We start from the raw sequence: 17,362 nt of genomic DNA on the forward strand, positions 1-17,362 counted from the left end.
CCCCTGGCCGATAGGGCGGATCATTGATTTACAGCGATGATTCCCGAGCACGGCGTAGTGGCTAGTGGTTAGTTAAAATTGAAATGCCCGGACGGGCAGCAGTCAGTGGCGAGTGGAGCGGCGCAAGAATCGCACGCGAGTGCCTTGAATCGTGTCAAGGATCTAACATACGTTCAAATATATGTGATATTATTAATGTTCGCGGGTTCGCTAGTATAGCTAGTATACTATATATGTTCACGGCGGCCAAGTTCGAATAATAATGAGTGCGGTCCATGAGCAGCGCCAGCCGAATCCAGTGACAAAGGCCAACTTCTTTTCCAAATGGTTTTTTATGTGAGTGAAAGCGAGTGCCAGTCCTCCGTATACGTAATACCATATTTAAATCGTCATACGTAATGTTTCTAAAATAACGAGGTGGTGAGAAGCACTCCGGTCGATCAAGTTAACTTATTTCGTGAGCTGACCCCTCTTGAAGTCCTGCTGATAAGATACAGACCTTTCCAGCTGACGGACTGCCCACCATGATCAGTATTTATGGGCACCGCACCTTGGCCGTCACTCGAAATTTACGGCGCGAGCGAATTCGTTTGATTCCTTTGAAGAGCGATAAAAGAATCCGCGACAGCCCGGCGACACCTGTCATGTCCGTCAATAACCAGTTCCCTCGCCCTGTGCTCCCTCTATCCTTCCAGCTGGACGCGCGAGATTCTCGTCAAGGGACTGCAACGGAGTCTGGATCCATCGGATCTCTACGAAACCGAACCCAGTCTTGAGAGCACCCAAGTGTCCTCCTTCCTGCTCGGCCACTGGGAGCAGGAGCTCAAGCGGTCCAAGCCCAACGTCCTGCGCATGATATTCAAGGCCTACGGCTGGAGCTTTGTGCCGGCGAGCATCGTGTACTCCATCATGGCCATAGCAGTGCAGTAAGTACTATGCGTGGGAATATGAATCTTAGGACTAATGCTTTATTTTATTAATAAACCCCCAGCACAACGCAGCCCTTGATGTTGGGCGGCTTGGTGTCCTTCTTCTCGGAGAGCACGGGGAAGATCACAAAGCATTCGGCCTACTTGTACGCCATGGGCGTGGTGCTTTGCTCCCTCATCTCCAGGCTTTTCTTCCACCCATTTATGAAATACCTGTTCAGAGTGGGCTCTCGCGTCCGCCTGGCCTGCGCGGGACTCGTCTACCGGAAGTTCCTTCGGGTCTCGGTGGCGGCTGACAACAGCGGAGTGAGTGGCTATGCCATATCCCTGATGGCCACCGACCTGCCCACCTTCAACGAGTCCTTCTACTGCTTCCACGAACTGTGGCGCGGTCCTTTGGAGGGCGTGGTCTTCGTCTACATCATATACCAACTGATTGGATGGCCAGCGGTTGTGGGACTGGGCACCATCGTGGCCTTCATCCCACTCCAAGCCTGGGCCGCACGGGCAATAGCGCGGTACAAGAGGAGTTCGGCGGATGTGGGAGATGAAAGGGTGAAGCTGATGAACGAGATCATCGCCGCCATGCAGCTTATCAAGATGTACGCCTGGGAGAAGTCCTTCGCCAAGCTGATAGGCAAAGTGCGAAAGGAGGAAATGGACTCCATAAGGGGGTCCACCTACATCTACGCAGGACTACAGTGCACAGGCATGATCTCCAAGCTGTCCCTCTTCCTCTCCCTGGTGACCTATGTCTTCACGGGCGACATAGTCACCTCGCAGAAGGTGTTTATTGTCGCCAGCTATTATGATAATCTTAACGATTCCTTGCTCCACTCCTGGCCGCTGGCCATCAACATGTGGGTGGAGACCTTTGTGGTGGCCAATCGCGTGAAGGACTTCCTCTTCCAGCACGAGAATCCAGCTGATGGTGGAGTACACAACTTGAAGGAGGCGGAGGATAATCCGGAGCACGGCAACTTCTTCGGACGCACCCACAAACCCAAGGCCGAAGTAAAGAGCATTACGGTCCATAAACTCACTGCGAGCTGGGATCAGAAGAAGCAGGAGAAGCGCCATCGCCACATCGAGGATGTGAGTTTTCAGGCCCAGGATCAGCAATTTGTGGGAATCGTGGGAACCGTGGGTGCGGGAAAGAGCACCCTTCTACAAGTGATCCTCGGTGAACTGGATATTATCAGTGGCAGTGTGGACGTCAATGGAGTCCTCAGTTATGCTCCTCAGGAGCCCTGGTTACTTCGGGGTAGCCTGCGAGATAATATCCTCTTTACGGAACCCTACGATGAGCAGCGTTATCTGGAAGTCCTGCGAGTTTGCCATCTTGACAGGGACGTGGAACAGCTGCCCCTGGGCGATAGCACCAGGCTGGGAGAAGGTGGTGCCAGTCTGAGTGGCGGTCAAAAGGCAAGAGTTAGTCTGGCGCGAGCTGTCTACCGGAAGGCGGATATCTACCTCCTAGACGATCCGTTATCCGCTGTGGATTCTCATGTGAGCAAGATGCTCCTGGACCGGTGTCTCAACGAGTTCCTGTCCAAGAAGATTCGCATCCTGGTCACCCATCGTGTTCAGCTGCTCAGACACGTGGATCATTTGGTCCTGCTCGAGGGTGGACGCATCTCTGTCCAGGGGCACTATGATGCCCTCAAGAAGCTAATTCGATTCAGGATGTCGGTGGCCAATGATGTGGAGGTGGCCAAGTTGCGGGCCATGCGAACGGATAGTGTCTACGAGGAGCCTGAGCCAAGGAAATCCCTGTCCCAGGAGGAGCATCTGGATCGGCACGAGATAAAGCAGCAGTTCAAGGAGCAGCAGCAAATAGGATCTGTGAAGCTGCACACCTACAAGGAGTACTTCAAGGTGCTGGGGCATCCGTTGGTGGTGGTGCTCATCCTGCTGATGTTCGTCGTGGCTCGTTCCTCCGAGGCAACCATGGATATTTTCCTGTCCAAGTGGTAAGTGAGCCTTCCAGTTATTTCGGCTTAAATGACTAACCTTGCTGTGAGATGAGTCAGTCTGATTTATTGATTGCGACGTGTTTAATAGCACTACATGATAAAAGTGTTCCACTTGTTGATTGCCATAAATATTGCCCGAATTTCCGCACAGATGGGACACAGCCCACTATCTCGACGCCACATGTTATATGGTTATATTTCAGTATCAGAAGGTGACAATAGGAAGTCTGGGCTCCACACCACCCATACTGATTTCATGTTCAATTGAATCTTTCGGGGAATACCTTGATTGTTTGTTGATTAAAATGGGCTAGTAATCAAAGCTAGAGATAGGGCTCTGTTTTGATTATATATATTATATTGTATATAGACAATATTGATTTCATAATTTAAAGGACGAATTTCTATATTTCTGCAGGGCAACTTGGGAGGAGACGGAACCCAATCAGCACGAGCCCATTCCGGAGTATCATAGAACTCGACTGCGCATGATGATCCTGTATACGTTCCTCATCCTGTGCACCCTCATCTTCTACGTGCTCCGCACCTTTGGGTTCTTTATGATGACCCTGCGGATATCGCTGCGCATCCACGACCAGCTCTTCCAAGGAGTCATCCGAGCCTTCATGCACTTCTTCACGCTGGCCACCTCCGGCCGGATTTTGAATCGTTTCTCCAGCGACGTTCTGGCCATCGATGTCAATCTGCCGCAGGCTCTGATGGACTCCATTGAATTTGCTGTGAATGCTCTGGCGGTGCTCGCTGTGGTCAGCACGGCGAATATTTGGCTCCTCCTACCGGCCACCGTGGTGGTGGCCCTGTTGTACGGCTGTAGGTGTCTCTATATAGGAGCTAGCCGGAGTTTGAAGCGCATAGAAACTATATGTGAGTAGCCTTGGCGTACTGCTCAAGTCTAGTGACTAATCCAATCTCTTCCAGCTCGCAGTCCCATCTACTCCCACACAAATGCCACCTTCAAGGGATTGGCCACCATCCGTGCTCTGAATGGCACCAAGTACATGGAGCGGGACTTCCATTACTACCAGAACGAGAACACCTCTGCTCTGTACCTTCATGTGAGCATTAACCGGGCCTTCGCCTTCTGGACGGACCTCATCTGCGTGCTCTACATCCTGGCGGTGACATTCAGTTTCTTGCTCTTCGACAAGCACAGAGGATACTACAGCGGAGATGTGGGTCTGGCCATCACACAGTCCATGAAACTGGTGCTCATGTGCCAGGCGGGAATGCGGCAAACCGTGGAGCTCGAGAACATGATGACTAGCGTGGAGCGGGTAATGGAGTATGTGAACATACCATCGGAACCTGCCTTTGAAACGGAGGAGTCCGTCAATCTGCCGAAGCACTGGCCCAGTGGAGGACAGCTGGACTTCAGGGATCTGCGGCTGCGCTACAGTAATCACGGGCCCTACATCCTTAAAGGTCTCACCTTCACCATCCGTGGCGAGGAGAAGATCGGCATAGTGGGACATACGGCGGCGGGCAAGTCCTCCATTGTCCATGCCCTCTTTCGGTTGGCTCACATCGATGGACAGATCTGCATCGATGGCTTCGAGACATCCCAGCTGGGCCTGCACGATCTGAGACGTAGGGTCTCGATCATACCGCAGGACCCGGTGCTCTTCTCGGGATCCCTCCGCTTCAACCTCGATCCCTTCGAGGAGAAGACGGACGAGGAACTGTGGCTGGCCCTGGAGGCCGTCAAGCTCAAGGAGTTTGTATCGAATCTGAAGGAGGGCATCAACTGCAGGCTCCACGACTGCGGGGCCAACTTCAGCATGGGCCAGAGGCAGCTGGTCTGCCTGGCCAGAGCCCTCCTGCGCCAAAACAAAATACTCATCATGGACGAGGCCACAGCCAACGTGGATCCCGAGTAAGTCTATTAAAGCGAATTCTTGAAGTGAAGATCAGCTGACTGAAAGCAAATTTGAGGCAGAACGCACAAAGTTTGATTGGTTTAATTCCGACGGTTTGTTGCGGTTTGAAAGATCAAAACGAGCGACGTCGGGAGTGACAAACGAAATCAAAATCAATCACTTTCGCTTCAAAATCAGCTGATGTTGATAGATGATCTTTACAATTTGTCAATGAAGTTGAAAATTTGCATTGAAAGCGACGTAGAAAAGGTTCTTTCTGCGTGACAGTTGAAAACGTGTTTCTGAAAGACCAGGATGCTTAAAATATTAGTAGTGCCGTAGTATTTTGATTCAACAATCGAAACTATCTGGATCTAGATCTTTTAATGAGTGCCGAGTTTATTTACCCCAAAGTTTATTGATAAATATTTCACTTAGTAGTTGGTTTCCGATGTATTACAACTTTTTGTTCTCATACTCGCCCTGCAGGACCGACAATCTCATCCAGGAGGCGATCCACACCAAGTTCGCCCACTGCACCGTGCTGACCATCGCCCACCGGCTGCACACCGTCATGGACAACGACCGCGTGATGGTGGTGGACATGGGCCGTGTGGTGGAGTTGGGGCATCCGCACGAGCTGCTGCACAACCGGCATGGATACCTGCATCGCTTCGTGGAGAAGACGGGCGTGGGAACTGCGCAACACCTGCGCCACCTGGCGGAGCAGAGCTACCGGAAGAGGGTGCTGGGCCGGAAGTCGGAGGATCAGGGATCCGTGCTGGATCTGGGGTACAAGGGGACGACGCTGTGAAAGACTGCTGGGGGGAATCAATTGGTAAACCGGGGTGGAGTGGTTTTCGTTCGTAGGTATGGTAATATAGACTTTATTATAGTGAACTGATCTTTAAATATAGTTATATATATGTATATACTTTATATGTAGTTCATAATATACTCGATCGATCGTTTGCCTTCTGGAATTTGAAAAAGCAATTTGTCTTGTAGGTTAAGATTACATTACCATCGTCTATATTTTGCTACTCGTACTGTCTGGCTTTGATTCGCTCTCTATAACTACGATCCTTTCTAGTATCCTTTTGGTTTGGTTTTGTTTTGTTTTCTTTGTAGTTACAAGTCGCATGAAAATCGAAATGTTGAACTCTATAAGTTGCTTCTCTTCTAGGCTTAAAGATTTAGGTTGTCTCCTCGCTTCACTTTAGTTTCGATTTGTATGGCTTAGATGTGCGATAATGGCGTTTGATTCTAGATGTATAATATTAGCATTACAAGATATCGATTTCGATTTCGCTTCTTATATAAAATTGTTGTTTTTCTTGGTAGAGTGTAAATGAATTATCGCATTCGGTTTGGTAGCAGTTTTCCACCAAACTTTAATACAAGTTCATATATAGTTGGATGTGGTTTTGTATAATTTAAATTTTAAAGTAAATAAAGCATATTTATGTATGTATATAATTGGTTTTAAAATATTCTCCTCGTAGCTTATTTAAAATTCGCTTAAAGTCTGCCTTCAACAATATTTGATGTAAATAGAAAAATCAGTGATTCATTTATTTGTATCCTCTTTATAATTAGTTGTAATATACTCTAGATCTTTGGTGCTTAGATGTAAGTGTCTTGCGGTTGGTAAAACAAAGTTAGACCTTGAAATTCTTCCCCAAATTCCAAAGCCTAAATTGTTTTCTGAATGCCCTTTAGAATGTAAATAAGTAAATAGATTTGGTTGTCCTAGAAATAAGATTGTTTGTTTGCTCGTTTTGTTTTAAGAAAAATTCGATGCTTTAATAAAATTGTTTTCGTTTTTTTTTTTTGTATTTTCCGTAAGTTTTCTCCTTGTCACTCTAATTGTAATTGTTTAGCTAGAGGTTCTCAAGCAACTTTAAGATTTTTTCGCTCTACGTTTATTTGTATCTTGTATTCATTTTGGTATTCTCACAGTTAAGCTTCTTTGATTGAGCACAAAAGCAAATGAGAATCGTCTGTCTGTTTTTTGGGGGCAACAACTAAACCTTATCAATATCGATTTCTATTCCTACTATGGCTATAAACTGCAGATCTGCAGCCGATGTACCATTCGGCCTTCGCATTGGACAGACCCGCAAATCTTCCCCTATTTCCGGCTAGCCCAATGCACTGCCCGAAAATCCTCGGCCCGACCAGCAATGTGCGGTGTGAGTAAATCAGCTTAAAAGTTGAAACTTAGGTGTGAAATCAATACCGTCAACTGGAAGTCAATTTAGATTTTGGACTCTCATGTCCATATCCATATCATATCATGTTGTGAGTGTTCCCTAAAATTTGCTCAGATAGTTGATATAAAGTATAGGTACTCCTTTACATCCGAACCCAGATCCGTTCGGGAACGAAAAGCTAATGCCGAAGGAAACGAGGATAAGGATAAGGTGAACGTGCGTGCTTCGCAATGAAACGCATATTTTGATTATAAAATATGGTCCCGAGGTTGTTAAATATTTCTTCAACTTGGTTTCTCATCGACTCTGGGTAATAACATCCATATGTGGGAGCTAGAGCGGCGATTGGATCTATAATATTAGTATATAGATAAGGCGTTGTATCAGCGGTTTGCGTTTGGTTTCGGCCAATTAAACGCATCTTTGGCCACGATGCAGTGCCTCCGATGGCTGGCTAAAGAACACTACGATTGAGATCATGCCCTAGTTTCCCTACGCTGTGAATTCTCTGTTTCCTATTCTGTGTTTTAAATCCTTAAATCCTTAAAGCCTTTAACCCAAAGCTTAGTTATATAACTGCATTACAATATGTTATTTAAATTAGTAAAGTTTCCCTTATCGGTTGCATCGTTTTTGTTTCTTTGTATTGGTTTTTGTGTTTTTTTTTGGTTGAAAAAAAGAGTAGTATGAATTTGTTATGCAAGGTTTTTTTCAATTATTTTTTACGGTGTAGTCGTACGTAAGTAATTCATTTAGCATTGTTCTGGGTGTATGTGTGTGTGTGTGTTTCGTTACACGCTCCATATTCATATAGTAAGTATATAATTGGTTTGGTTAAAAAATTTCCATTAATCGCAAAAATGGTCTTTGTCAAAAAGAGTCGAACAATGGCCTCCATGTGTAATTCGATTTTTTGTGTGTTGTTCGCCGGGCCACGCCCCTTTTGGGAGCGTGTCCGCCTTATTATCGCGTGCATATACCGTGACTAGATGTTCCTATAGTTTGTGCTGCATTTCGTGTCCTGTGTTCGTGTGTCAGAGAGTTAGCCAGTTAATCCTGCCTATGCATCATAGCTTTGTGCTTGAAGTAGCCATCTTGTTCCCTTACTTCTGACCCGGCTCGATGATCTCGACGGTAACGCTCTCGGCCACCGGATTCGTGGTGATGTTGGTGATCAGCGACTGGTCCTGCGACTGCGGCGACTGCGGCTGCTCCTTCGGCTGGTGGCCATGTGGGTGGTGCTGGCGATGGGCGGATCCGTGGCGCTCGTGGTGGACGACCTTGCCGGGAGCCACCGAGTTGCTGCGGTTGGAGCGCACCGAGGCTGCGGATGCATTGCTGCCATGCGACTCGGAATGGGAGCCTGCGGGTTAGATGTCCGTGCAAAGGAAAGGGATGAGTATCTGGGGGATTACGGGCTCAGCTACTCGCTACTCGGATAACCGGCTAAAGGGAAGTTATCGTTGGCATCACAGGACAACAGCAATGTGGTCAACGGGATCCCGACACTCGACTTCGAGTTCGAAGGAGTCCTTCGTTCTACGTGGCATATTCTATGAACAGCAGGCGATCGAAGGAGTTTTTCCTATAGCTTGTTTTTTAATGAAGATCATATAGGAGAAAACACATATGCGATCGCATGCCGTACTGTAAAAATAATATATATCTTAAGGAAGCCAGTTAAGGAAACTATAGATAGCCGTGCCAGAAAGGAAAGAAACCAAAGCGGAAACGGAACTCAAAAGGAATGCTGCATGGATAAGTTGGTTGGAAAAAGAGAAAGATTCGATGAGGTATTCTTTGGTACGAGTATCTACGATCGTTTATCATTGTATCTGTAGCGCATGGTGTCTGCATCTGAGTCTGCTTTTGTATCTGTGTGTGTCTTCTAGGGAGTGGTGGAAGTTGGAGCAGTAGTAGTTTTACATACAGGTTAACCGCAACTCTTGACTACAGATTAAGACTAGGGTAACAACACTTCGAGCCAAAAAGAACAACAACGAGAACAATGACTACGAGTACACTGGGGGAAAAGACGTCGACCAATCAGGTATATCTATGTGTATTTCAAAAGTAAGGCTTATGCAACTGTGACGTCGATGTAGGGTTTTTCTCTTGCTTAAAGACTTTTTATTGGACAGAACTATTTGGGAATTACAAATGATTTAATGACGTTAATTCTCTATTTAGACTAATACTTCTGATTGCAGCCGACGTAATTTTCCGCAGTGCACAGATACTTTTACGGATACGAGTACAACTGTTTGGACACAACTTTCGCTAGACAAGACATCAACTTTACGAGTACACTACGCAGAGGGTATTCTTGTATTGCTTGGGAGTGGGTGTGGTTCGCCCTCTGGGCTGCCTACCTCTTTGGACCCTGATATGGATGCGTTTGTTTCTAGCGGTTTGGATGTGATACGTTTACGGACACACACGGATATGCGCGAGTATCTATGTGTACAGCGTGGTGATCTAGAGCTCCGGAACCCTAGAACTTGTTGGTCCGACCACAGGCTGGTGCTGTTCCCGCCGGGGACACATACGTGGTGGTGGTGATGGTGTTGGCGTTGGCGGTACTCGTGGTGCTGGTGGCGTTGGCATGGGCCATTGGCAACTGGTGGCCCGCCGAGGGCGGGGGCGTGGGCGTGGGCGAGGGCGTGGCCGAGGCAGCATACGTTGCGTAGGCATTCGTGGCCGTAGCCGTGCTGGCCGTGGTCGTTGGCACGTAGGGCAGAAAGTGGCTGTGGACCAGGTTGTGCTGGCTGGCGGCACTCGGATGCTCCAGGAGTCTCGAGCAGGTGGACACATCGCTCACCCGCGAGTCACTCGACCGCGTATTGCTCTTCGACCGGATCATACGTCCTTTTTGGTTTTTGGTTTTTAGTTTTATTTGTGTTTTCAGTTTCGGTTTGTTGTTGTTCGTGTTTGTTTTTTTGTGGTTTTTTGGGGGGAATGAGCGGTTGGATACGTTTAGTATATCGCCTTTCTGAGCTGGGCACGCGACCTTTAGTCAGTGGGTTAAATGGGTGGTTTCGGGTGGTTTCACCTTTCGGTTTGGTGGGGGCACAAACTGAAACTCAAACAGGAATATAAATAACTGAAAAAAATGTAATTTCAACCAACTGTCCGCCGGGCTTAGCACACCAACAATTATCACCGTAGTGGCGTTGAGTAATACGCTTCTTAAACTGTCAGTCAAATTGATTGAGCCCCCGAAGAGTTGTTGTTCCTGTGTTCCCGAACTTTAGGATAAGGTGGTCAGTTTGGTGGTCACTATGCTTCCCAGCGCACTAGTTCAATTTTAAAATAAAGAAATTTAATTTAATTAAAACTGAAAAGAACAATAACTTCAAATCGTACAAGTTCCAATCATTTTCATATCAGAAAAGGCAAAAGAAAAATGGTTGCTGGATGATTGATAGAGTTCTTAGTTTGTAATTTGTGAGATTCTGTTTGATAAGCATTCTAAGTTGTTCAGAATGTTCTAGCGAGCTGAAAAACATCCTTAGCTACAAAATTTTTTATTACACCAACTTCTTCAGATTCTTTTAACTTGGGTTGATTAACCCATTACCTAAACAATCAATAACATTTAAAAAAAGTTTATTCAAAACACTAAACCATAGATAGTTAGTCACGCTTTTCTATATTGTATAAAATGAGTTCCATTAGAACTCTCATCACGTTTTTTGCGCTGATCCACAGCCCCAGTGAATTAAGTTTAGTTGGGTGATTTTGTACGTATATTGTTTGATGACTGACTGGTCAATTGGCTGACTGACTGACTGATTGATTGATTGATTGATTGGATAAAGGTTTCCCTTCTGTTCTGTTCGTATTTAGTTTGGCTGTAAAAGAAAGTTCTGCAAGTTGTCGAGACGAAAACAAGAGGAACCAACACAAAAATGGCAAGTTGAAATGGTAAAAGAAGAACCAAAAATGCAATTGCGGAAGACCAGAGACCAGAGAGATTGGAGGAGGTGCTGACCATCGACTGGGGGGCATGGAATACAAACCTGTCTTACCTAGCGACGGATTGGGGGAGTGGGGCCGCAGGGAGGCCATGCTGGGTTGCCGGGATGGCGCCCGCACCGACATCCTGGACCCTCGGCGCTCCTGGCCGTGGAGCAGCTTGCTGTCCCGCAGCAGGGAGACGTTCATCAGGCGAGGATTGGGCGTGTTGAAGATGGTTCGGTTCTCACGCCAGCGAGCTCTGCAAATTACGGCCATGAATTAGTCACATTTCAGGGACCCACGGATCATATTATCCGATAGATGCGGGCTGAGCAAGCGGAGGTGCACGAGTAATGGTGCGGGAATATTGGGGCCATGGTTACTCCAGCTTAATGCCAATTAATGCAGAAACGCTGTTTATTAGACTGGAAATTAATTGGTGCTCGAGTTATGTATCTAGCCAGCCACAAATTAAGGAAGCCCCATCAAAGCATCGACAGGCCAATTGACCCAGTTTATTGACAAGCCAACGGATGATATGGTTGAGCTGAGTGAAAGGAGACTTAAGGATCTTTGATTTGCACCATAAATGATGCCATTACTTCTAGTGAAGGCAAGAGATTTGTTGTGGAGCAAGGGAGATTAATAGTTCATTAATGAGAACTTTTAATAATATACTTTTCTTTAGAACTTCCTAGGTTCAAGGCTCTAAGCAAATGTACTTTCATTTTGAAATGGCTTCCTAGATTATGGGTGCACTCAAGCGATTTGATCGATTCCTCCAATGGTGTGTGACTGTTGACCCAGATTGAAGGCTTAAACTATTTGCGTGGGTGTGCGGGAGCGGGGGATGGAGATGAAGATGGAGATGGAGATGGAGATGTTTGCATTGCAATTTACTCACTGGCTAAACAATCGCAGGACGACACAAATAATAACAAACATCAATGCCATTCCTACCAGCACGCCAATCATGGCCGGGTCGATGTAGGTCTCGGGTCCCCTCTTGTCCTGGCGCCCTGCAAACAGCCGAGTGGCAAAAGGACAACAAACAACACAGCCCCATTAACCATAAGCAGTGCCGGCTTAAGTCTACGCGCTCCTTAACCACCGACCTTTGCACTCCACGGATCCGTCCTTGCCCCAAATGGGCGACATCTCGAACCGGCAGATGCAGCGTCCATCCCGGCACTCCGTCTGGAAGTATCGCATCTCGCACTGCTCGTTGAAGAAGCAGGACTCGTTCACGGCGGCCTCTGCGGAGGAGGAACCGAAAGGACACCAAATGGAATCAGTTAAGCTGACAAAGGGTCAACATGCAGTCGCGCAAAATAAATACAATAGCGTAAGACTATAAAATATTCATAAAGCAATTTCTTGCTCTTCTCGATATGTACTTAAAAAGTTATAGCTGTAGGTAAGTATTAAAGAATTTACTACATATTCAAAAGCATAATCTAGCTAACAGCCCTGATTTCTTTCAGTGCCCCTCAAGCAACAAGCAACAACAGGCGATGGCCCATATCAGGAAAAATATTTCCCGGCTGTCGCGGCTGTTTGCGGATTGATTTAATGGCTGATTGAAGTGCGATATGGCCGGGGCGGATTGACTTTCCACTCCGTCCACTCAGTCCACTCGGCTGACAAATATTATCGTGGAACAAGCACGGAGGAGGCCCGGCGATTACGCCCCCGATGCGGTGGGCAGATACTCGGCTGAGAAGGAGTCCACTCCGGAGACTTCTGCCTTCTGGCTTCTGACAGACTCGATGATGTCTGTCAGCCACGTTGATGATCAATGGCCGGGAGATATTCGGCCCGGAATTATTGATTGAGTCACGCCCATAGAAATAGATCTCCGCCTGTCAGCGGCTTTGAGTTCGATCCCCAGCCATAAATACGCATTCGCACGTGTGCCTTGGCCGAATATCAATTGTGATTATGTCAAATGTGCATTAGTTGCAATTTCCACAAGTCTCTAATGCGGCTGCCAAGTTTCTATTTTAATTTACAGATTTTCTGGGCCCGCACTCAGAAAATTCCAGCTTTCCTGACTCTTTTTTAATGAAAACTTGGCAGGGTGACAGCTCGGAAAAACGAATTGGAAAGTGCTTGCAGTAATGACCACCACCTACCTTTGCCACATTTGTCATAGTGATTGGTGACGGGCAGATCCTCGGTGCACTGGCAGGACTTCTTCTTGGGATCGCAGATGGAGCCGGGGAAGCCACATTCCAGGGTATTATCGCACTTGTCGCCGAACTTCTTCTGCCCACGACTGGCATAATCTGCAGGCGAAAGAAAAAAGGATGTGGATAGGATATATATTTCATGACATCAACGTGACTAATCCCAGGCGTAAAATTTGTAATGAAACCGCTGCGAAAACTTTCGATTCGCCACTGTGCATATCAATAAAAAATAAAAGCTGGCAACAAACTTTCTGCGAAATGCTTTCCAAATCCCCCGACGACTTGTGGGCAGATTAAAATGTAAATTCTTTAGCAGCCTTCGAGGTGTTGGTGTGTTGGTTTTTCATTTCCCTATCTTTTATTTTTTTCGCCCGTGCGAGCGAGGAACGAGTGAGTATGTGTTTGCTTGTTTTTTCCCCCGAGCATTTCACGGTGCAGGTGAGCCGCCCGGCTGCCAGGAATCCTTCATTAACTTTGAATGGAATGAAAACACTCGAGTCGGCAGTGAGTTGCGTTTGCGGCCCTTCACATCTTAATTAAGCTCTTGGGAGCAACTCTACGGCTTCCGGGGATTCCCCGCCCGCCGCCACTCAGTGCAAAATCTCAGCGCAGGACTTGAGCCACATGCTCCACATACACCTCTAATTCTGTTGATACTCCTTCTACGGCCCATAATTACCGGCCCCAAAAGCCAAAAGGAAGCCCAGACCAAGACCAAGACCATCAGGCAGCGGATGCGCCGACATTTAAGCCAACGGAAGTGAAAAGACAAAACAAAATGGCTGCTCATGCACAAGCGGGTGCGCCATTTTCCAGTTCATGCCCATGTGCCACTATTAGTGGTATTAGTGGTATTAGCGTGGCCTTTTTTATGGTTGGGGCCATATTTGCCTGCGGTTTATTTTTAAATGCAACGGCTATGAATAGGGCTCTAGTTTGCGAGGGGCTGCGAAAAGTGAATGCTAATGCGAATAATGGCGTGCTTCTGCAGATTGCTAGACAGCTGGATACCCTACCAAGACGAGAATTCATATCTCAAGAGTATAACTAGCGAGTTTACTTAAGTTGAAATCAATATTTCAATCGGACTAGTGAAGAGAAGACTTTGGATGGATTATAACTTATTCGATTTACTCGGTTGTGCTCCCAATGGTATTGCCCAGTAATAAGCATTGGATGGGTCGCACAGCTGGGTGCCATCTGCAGCGTATTACTTATGCATTAAGTCCGTACCCGCATCAATCGACCCCGACGTACCCTCTACTTGCAGTCTGCCAAGAGGAAACCCAGATGCCGCAGCATCAGCAGTCCACAAAGTTTCGCTTACGTCTTTTCCCCAGATGAGTTTTATTTGGTTTTCGCTTCCGTGGCGCAGCAGCAGCGGGCAAATTCTGTGAAAGTGTTGACAAAGTGGCTGGGGTGCGCTACCGTGGACCATATCCGTGACCCGAGGCCAACCTTTGATGGCCAGAGAGAGTCCCACCAAAAAGCGATTACCCAATGGCCAGAGCCAGAGGCATATTTCACCCGGAGGAAGGGCCTAAAATCTGACTACAAATTGCACATGTCAGACGAGTGGAGGGCCCACATTAAACAGCCAAAGCTGCAACAGAGCCAGCATTTATAATTAACCGAACTGGGCCGAGCCATTAAAGCCAACTTTGCTTATTTCGGCACCATCATTAGGCCGCCTAGGAAAAAAAGCCATGCGAGTACATGGAAAACTTTTCACATTCCAACTAGAACACATCGCAGACAGGCCATTTAAGTTTCGGATGAGAAAACTAGAAGGGATGAGTACGAGCCACGAGCCCCAGCACAGTGGCTTAAAAGCTTTTGAGCAAATGGGCTAGGAAATTGTATAAAGCATTCCTGTCTGACAGTCAGAAAGTCCCTTTAAGGCATTCAGCTTCTTCGAGAGTTTTTTTAAAAAAGGCAAGAAGTTCGTTCAAGGTAAAAACTATGGCCAATTTTAGGATATGAATAAAGCATTCGTGTTGCACTACAGACTTTAGTTATGGAGAAAATTTATAAACGTGAATTAACCTGACCTAATTAAATTTTTATTAACTAGTCTGGCCTTGTGCTACTGAAAGACTGTATATTCCTAAGAGACCGTAACTAAGGAAATAAAATGTGGTACTTATACAGCCTTTCTCAGTTTAATGCCACTGTGGAACTTATGCAATTGCAATGGAATTGCCGGCAGTTAGATGAACAAAGGACTGTCAAGGCAGCCGTATGTACATATGAATGTATGATTATGTGACACCTCGATGACGACATCGCGGTCTATTTCCATGGTGAAATAGGGCTAAGTCAGTGGTAATCCCGCTCCCTGGCGCATCATTCTTATCTAAGCCTTGGACTACTTACCGAACTCTGGCGTTGTCGTCTCCGGACCCGCACTAAAGGCATTCACGGCAAAGAAATTATCGCCGTCATCGCCGAGCGTCAGCGGCGGCAGCAGGGCAATAACGGAAATCAGGCACAGGAGCAGGCCGTTAAGGCGCTCCCAGCCCCATTCCGCACCCAACATCCTCCGCCGGCTGCGGCCCTGCTTCATCGGAAGTCGCAGGCCAAGGCTCTTCCGCTGATGCCCCACGTTGGGCGCCATTAATATGGTATGCCTGTTATTGCCTCTGCCGCCGGTTGTTTTTCTGGGCGTGGGCGTTGCTGATGGTGTTCTCTTTGGATTGGAGACCAAGTTGGCTTGGCAATTGCTGCTGCTGCTGCTGCTGTTGGTGGTCAAACACTCAGCGTCTGTGGCCTCGTCGTCTTCGTCAGCTGGCTGCTGCTGTTGCGTCTCACATGGTTCGCGTGTTTCGCGCCTCAGGGGCTGGCGGCCCTTGATTGTGGCAGCTCCTTGACGGGGCCGGGGCTCTAGAGCCCCATCTAATCTCATATTATTCGATCGTCGTCGTGCTCCTCATCCATGCTGCTCCGACTATATTAATTTGCACACTATTGGCGTGGCTCTTCTGCTTTGGTTCTTTTTGCTGTTCGCTTGGTTTCCGTCTGTTCCTGTGCTCGCCCTCGTGTCCGGTTCACATCAAAGTCTGTCACTGCAAGAAGAAGCGGAGGAAATGGCATGGGGTTAGTTGTAGTTTCGGCTGGGGGATTCAATCAAGGGACAAAGCCAGGCTAATTCACTTTGCGGCGTGTGAAATTAAAAACCGTTGTTGAAACAATTTCCGAAAGTGCCACCAAAAGTCTGTAACTGAAACCGAAATTGACACATAGTCGGCTCCACCCAGGGCCAGGACGAAAACTGTCACAACTGTGAGCGGCGTTTTGGCCTTTTGGCACTGCAAACCGGATTGAGTGACGGCCAATTTGTGTGTCTATGACAGTTAATTGGATTAGGCGCACCCACAGACGCCATCAGCGAGCGGATGTGGACGGTGTAAGTCCATTGTGGAACCGAAAATATTAGAGAATTTAATTAAAACCCATTTTCCATTATATTATTTAATTGCATGACAATGATTTGTGTTTGCTGCGGCTGCCCAGAACACGACCGAGCGATAAATATATCGTGAATTTTATAACATGCAACGCATGTTGGTCGACAAGTGCTGCTTGTTTAGTCAGCGATTATGGGCCATGTCAGGGTTTTGTGGCCAAGTGGTGGCATTCGTCTGCATATCAGGCTTAAACATGCACTCGGGGCTTGTCAAATAGGCCAAAATAAACAGAGCTATTCAGCACAAACAGCAATCGAGTGGGAGGAATAATGGGAGCCTACTTATAAGCTTGAACTAAATTATTCTGCTTGGTGTATGCACTTATTGTTATCAGCATTTTGTGGCCTACGCACTTCTGAGCGGACCTAAAACCACACTGATGGTCAAATAATAGACTGCAGTCTGTCCAAATAACTTGAGTACAGAACCACACGTTGGCCTAAATATACACACGCATACCGACATTAATAACCATCCGGTTTAAAGGAAGCTCGTCTGCTTTGAATGCCTTAAAGTGTCCACACATCTATTTATAAAGATTTGTCAAAAGAATGTCAACCGCAAGTATTTTTAGAAATTCGTCTGCATACAAATGGTCCTTGACAAGGAAAGTCTATTGTCTGAGGCCATTTATATACGTTTGTAAACGTGCTTATATATGAGATCAGGGTTGTGGCTGAAGTAGTGCATTGTTTTCCACATTTCAGACTTTAATATAAATACCCTGTAAGCCCAGCTTAAATGG

General features: G+C 46.9%; 2 protein-coding genes across 7 annotated transcripts in view; one reads left to right on the plus strand and one right to left on the minus strand.

Annotated features, from left to right (window-relative positions):
* Positions 1-5,971, plus strand: LOC6612667 (probable multidrug resistance-associated protein lethal(2)03659). Of its 2 annotated transcripts, none has more exons than XM_032723515.1 (6): positions 1-67; positions 696-926; positions 992-2,902; positions 3,324-3,790; positions 3,845-4,799; positions 5,272-5,971. In XM_032723515.1, the coding sequence occupies exons 2-6, from the start codon at positions 853-855 to the stop codon at positions 5,594-5,596; spliced, it is 3,732 nt and encodes a 1,243-aa protein (XP_032579406.1). In that variant the 5' UTR covers positions 1-67; positions 696-852; the 3' UTR covers positions 5,597-5,971. The 2 variants fall into 2 exon arrangements, with proteins under 2 accessions (XP_032579406.1, XP_032579405.1); XM_032723514.1 differs by lacking the exon at positions 1-67 and adding an exon at positions 102-336.
* LOC6612668 overlaps positions 5,654-17,362 on the minus strand; it is a 22,427-nt gene continuing 10,718 nt past the window's right edge. The window contains exons 2-8 of one of the 5 annotated variants that reach the window (XM_032723517.1): positions 15,527-16,215; positions 13,094-13,246; positions 12,074-12,214; positions 11,863-11,977; positions 11,030-11,217; positions 9,371-9,866; positions 8,275-8,361 (exon numbers count right to left, since the gene is read on the minus strand). In XM_032723517.1, coding sequence (XP_032579408.1) covers positions 9,493-9,866; positions 11,030-11,217; positions 11,863-11,977; positions 12,074-12,214; positions 13,094-13,246; positions 15,527-16,055 — 1,500 coding nt within the window. In that variant the 5' untranslated portion in view covers positions 16,056-16,215 and the 3' untranslated portion in view covers positions 8,275-8,361; positions 9,371-9,492. Of the gene's footprint in view, positions 8,362-9,370; positions 9,867-11,020; positions 11,218-11,862; positions 11,978-12,073; positions 12,215-13,093; positions 13,247-15,526; positions 16,216-17,362 lie in introns of those variants that run through there. The other 4 variants (XM_032723516.1, XM_032723519.1, XM_032723518.1 and 1 more) reach the window with 4 other exon arrangements.

Source organism: Drosophila sechellia, chromosome 3R (assembly GCF_004382195.2).
Source record: "Drosophila sechellia strain sech25 chromosome 3R, ASM438219v1, whole genome shotgun sequence".
Lineage (NCBI taxonomy): Eukaryota > Metazoa > Arthropoda > Insecta > Diptera > Drosophilidae > Drosophila > Drosophila sechellia.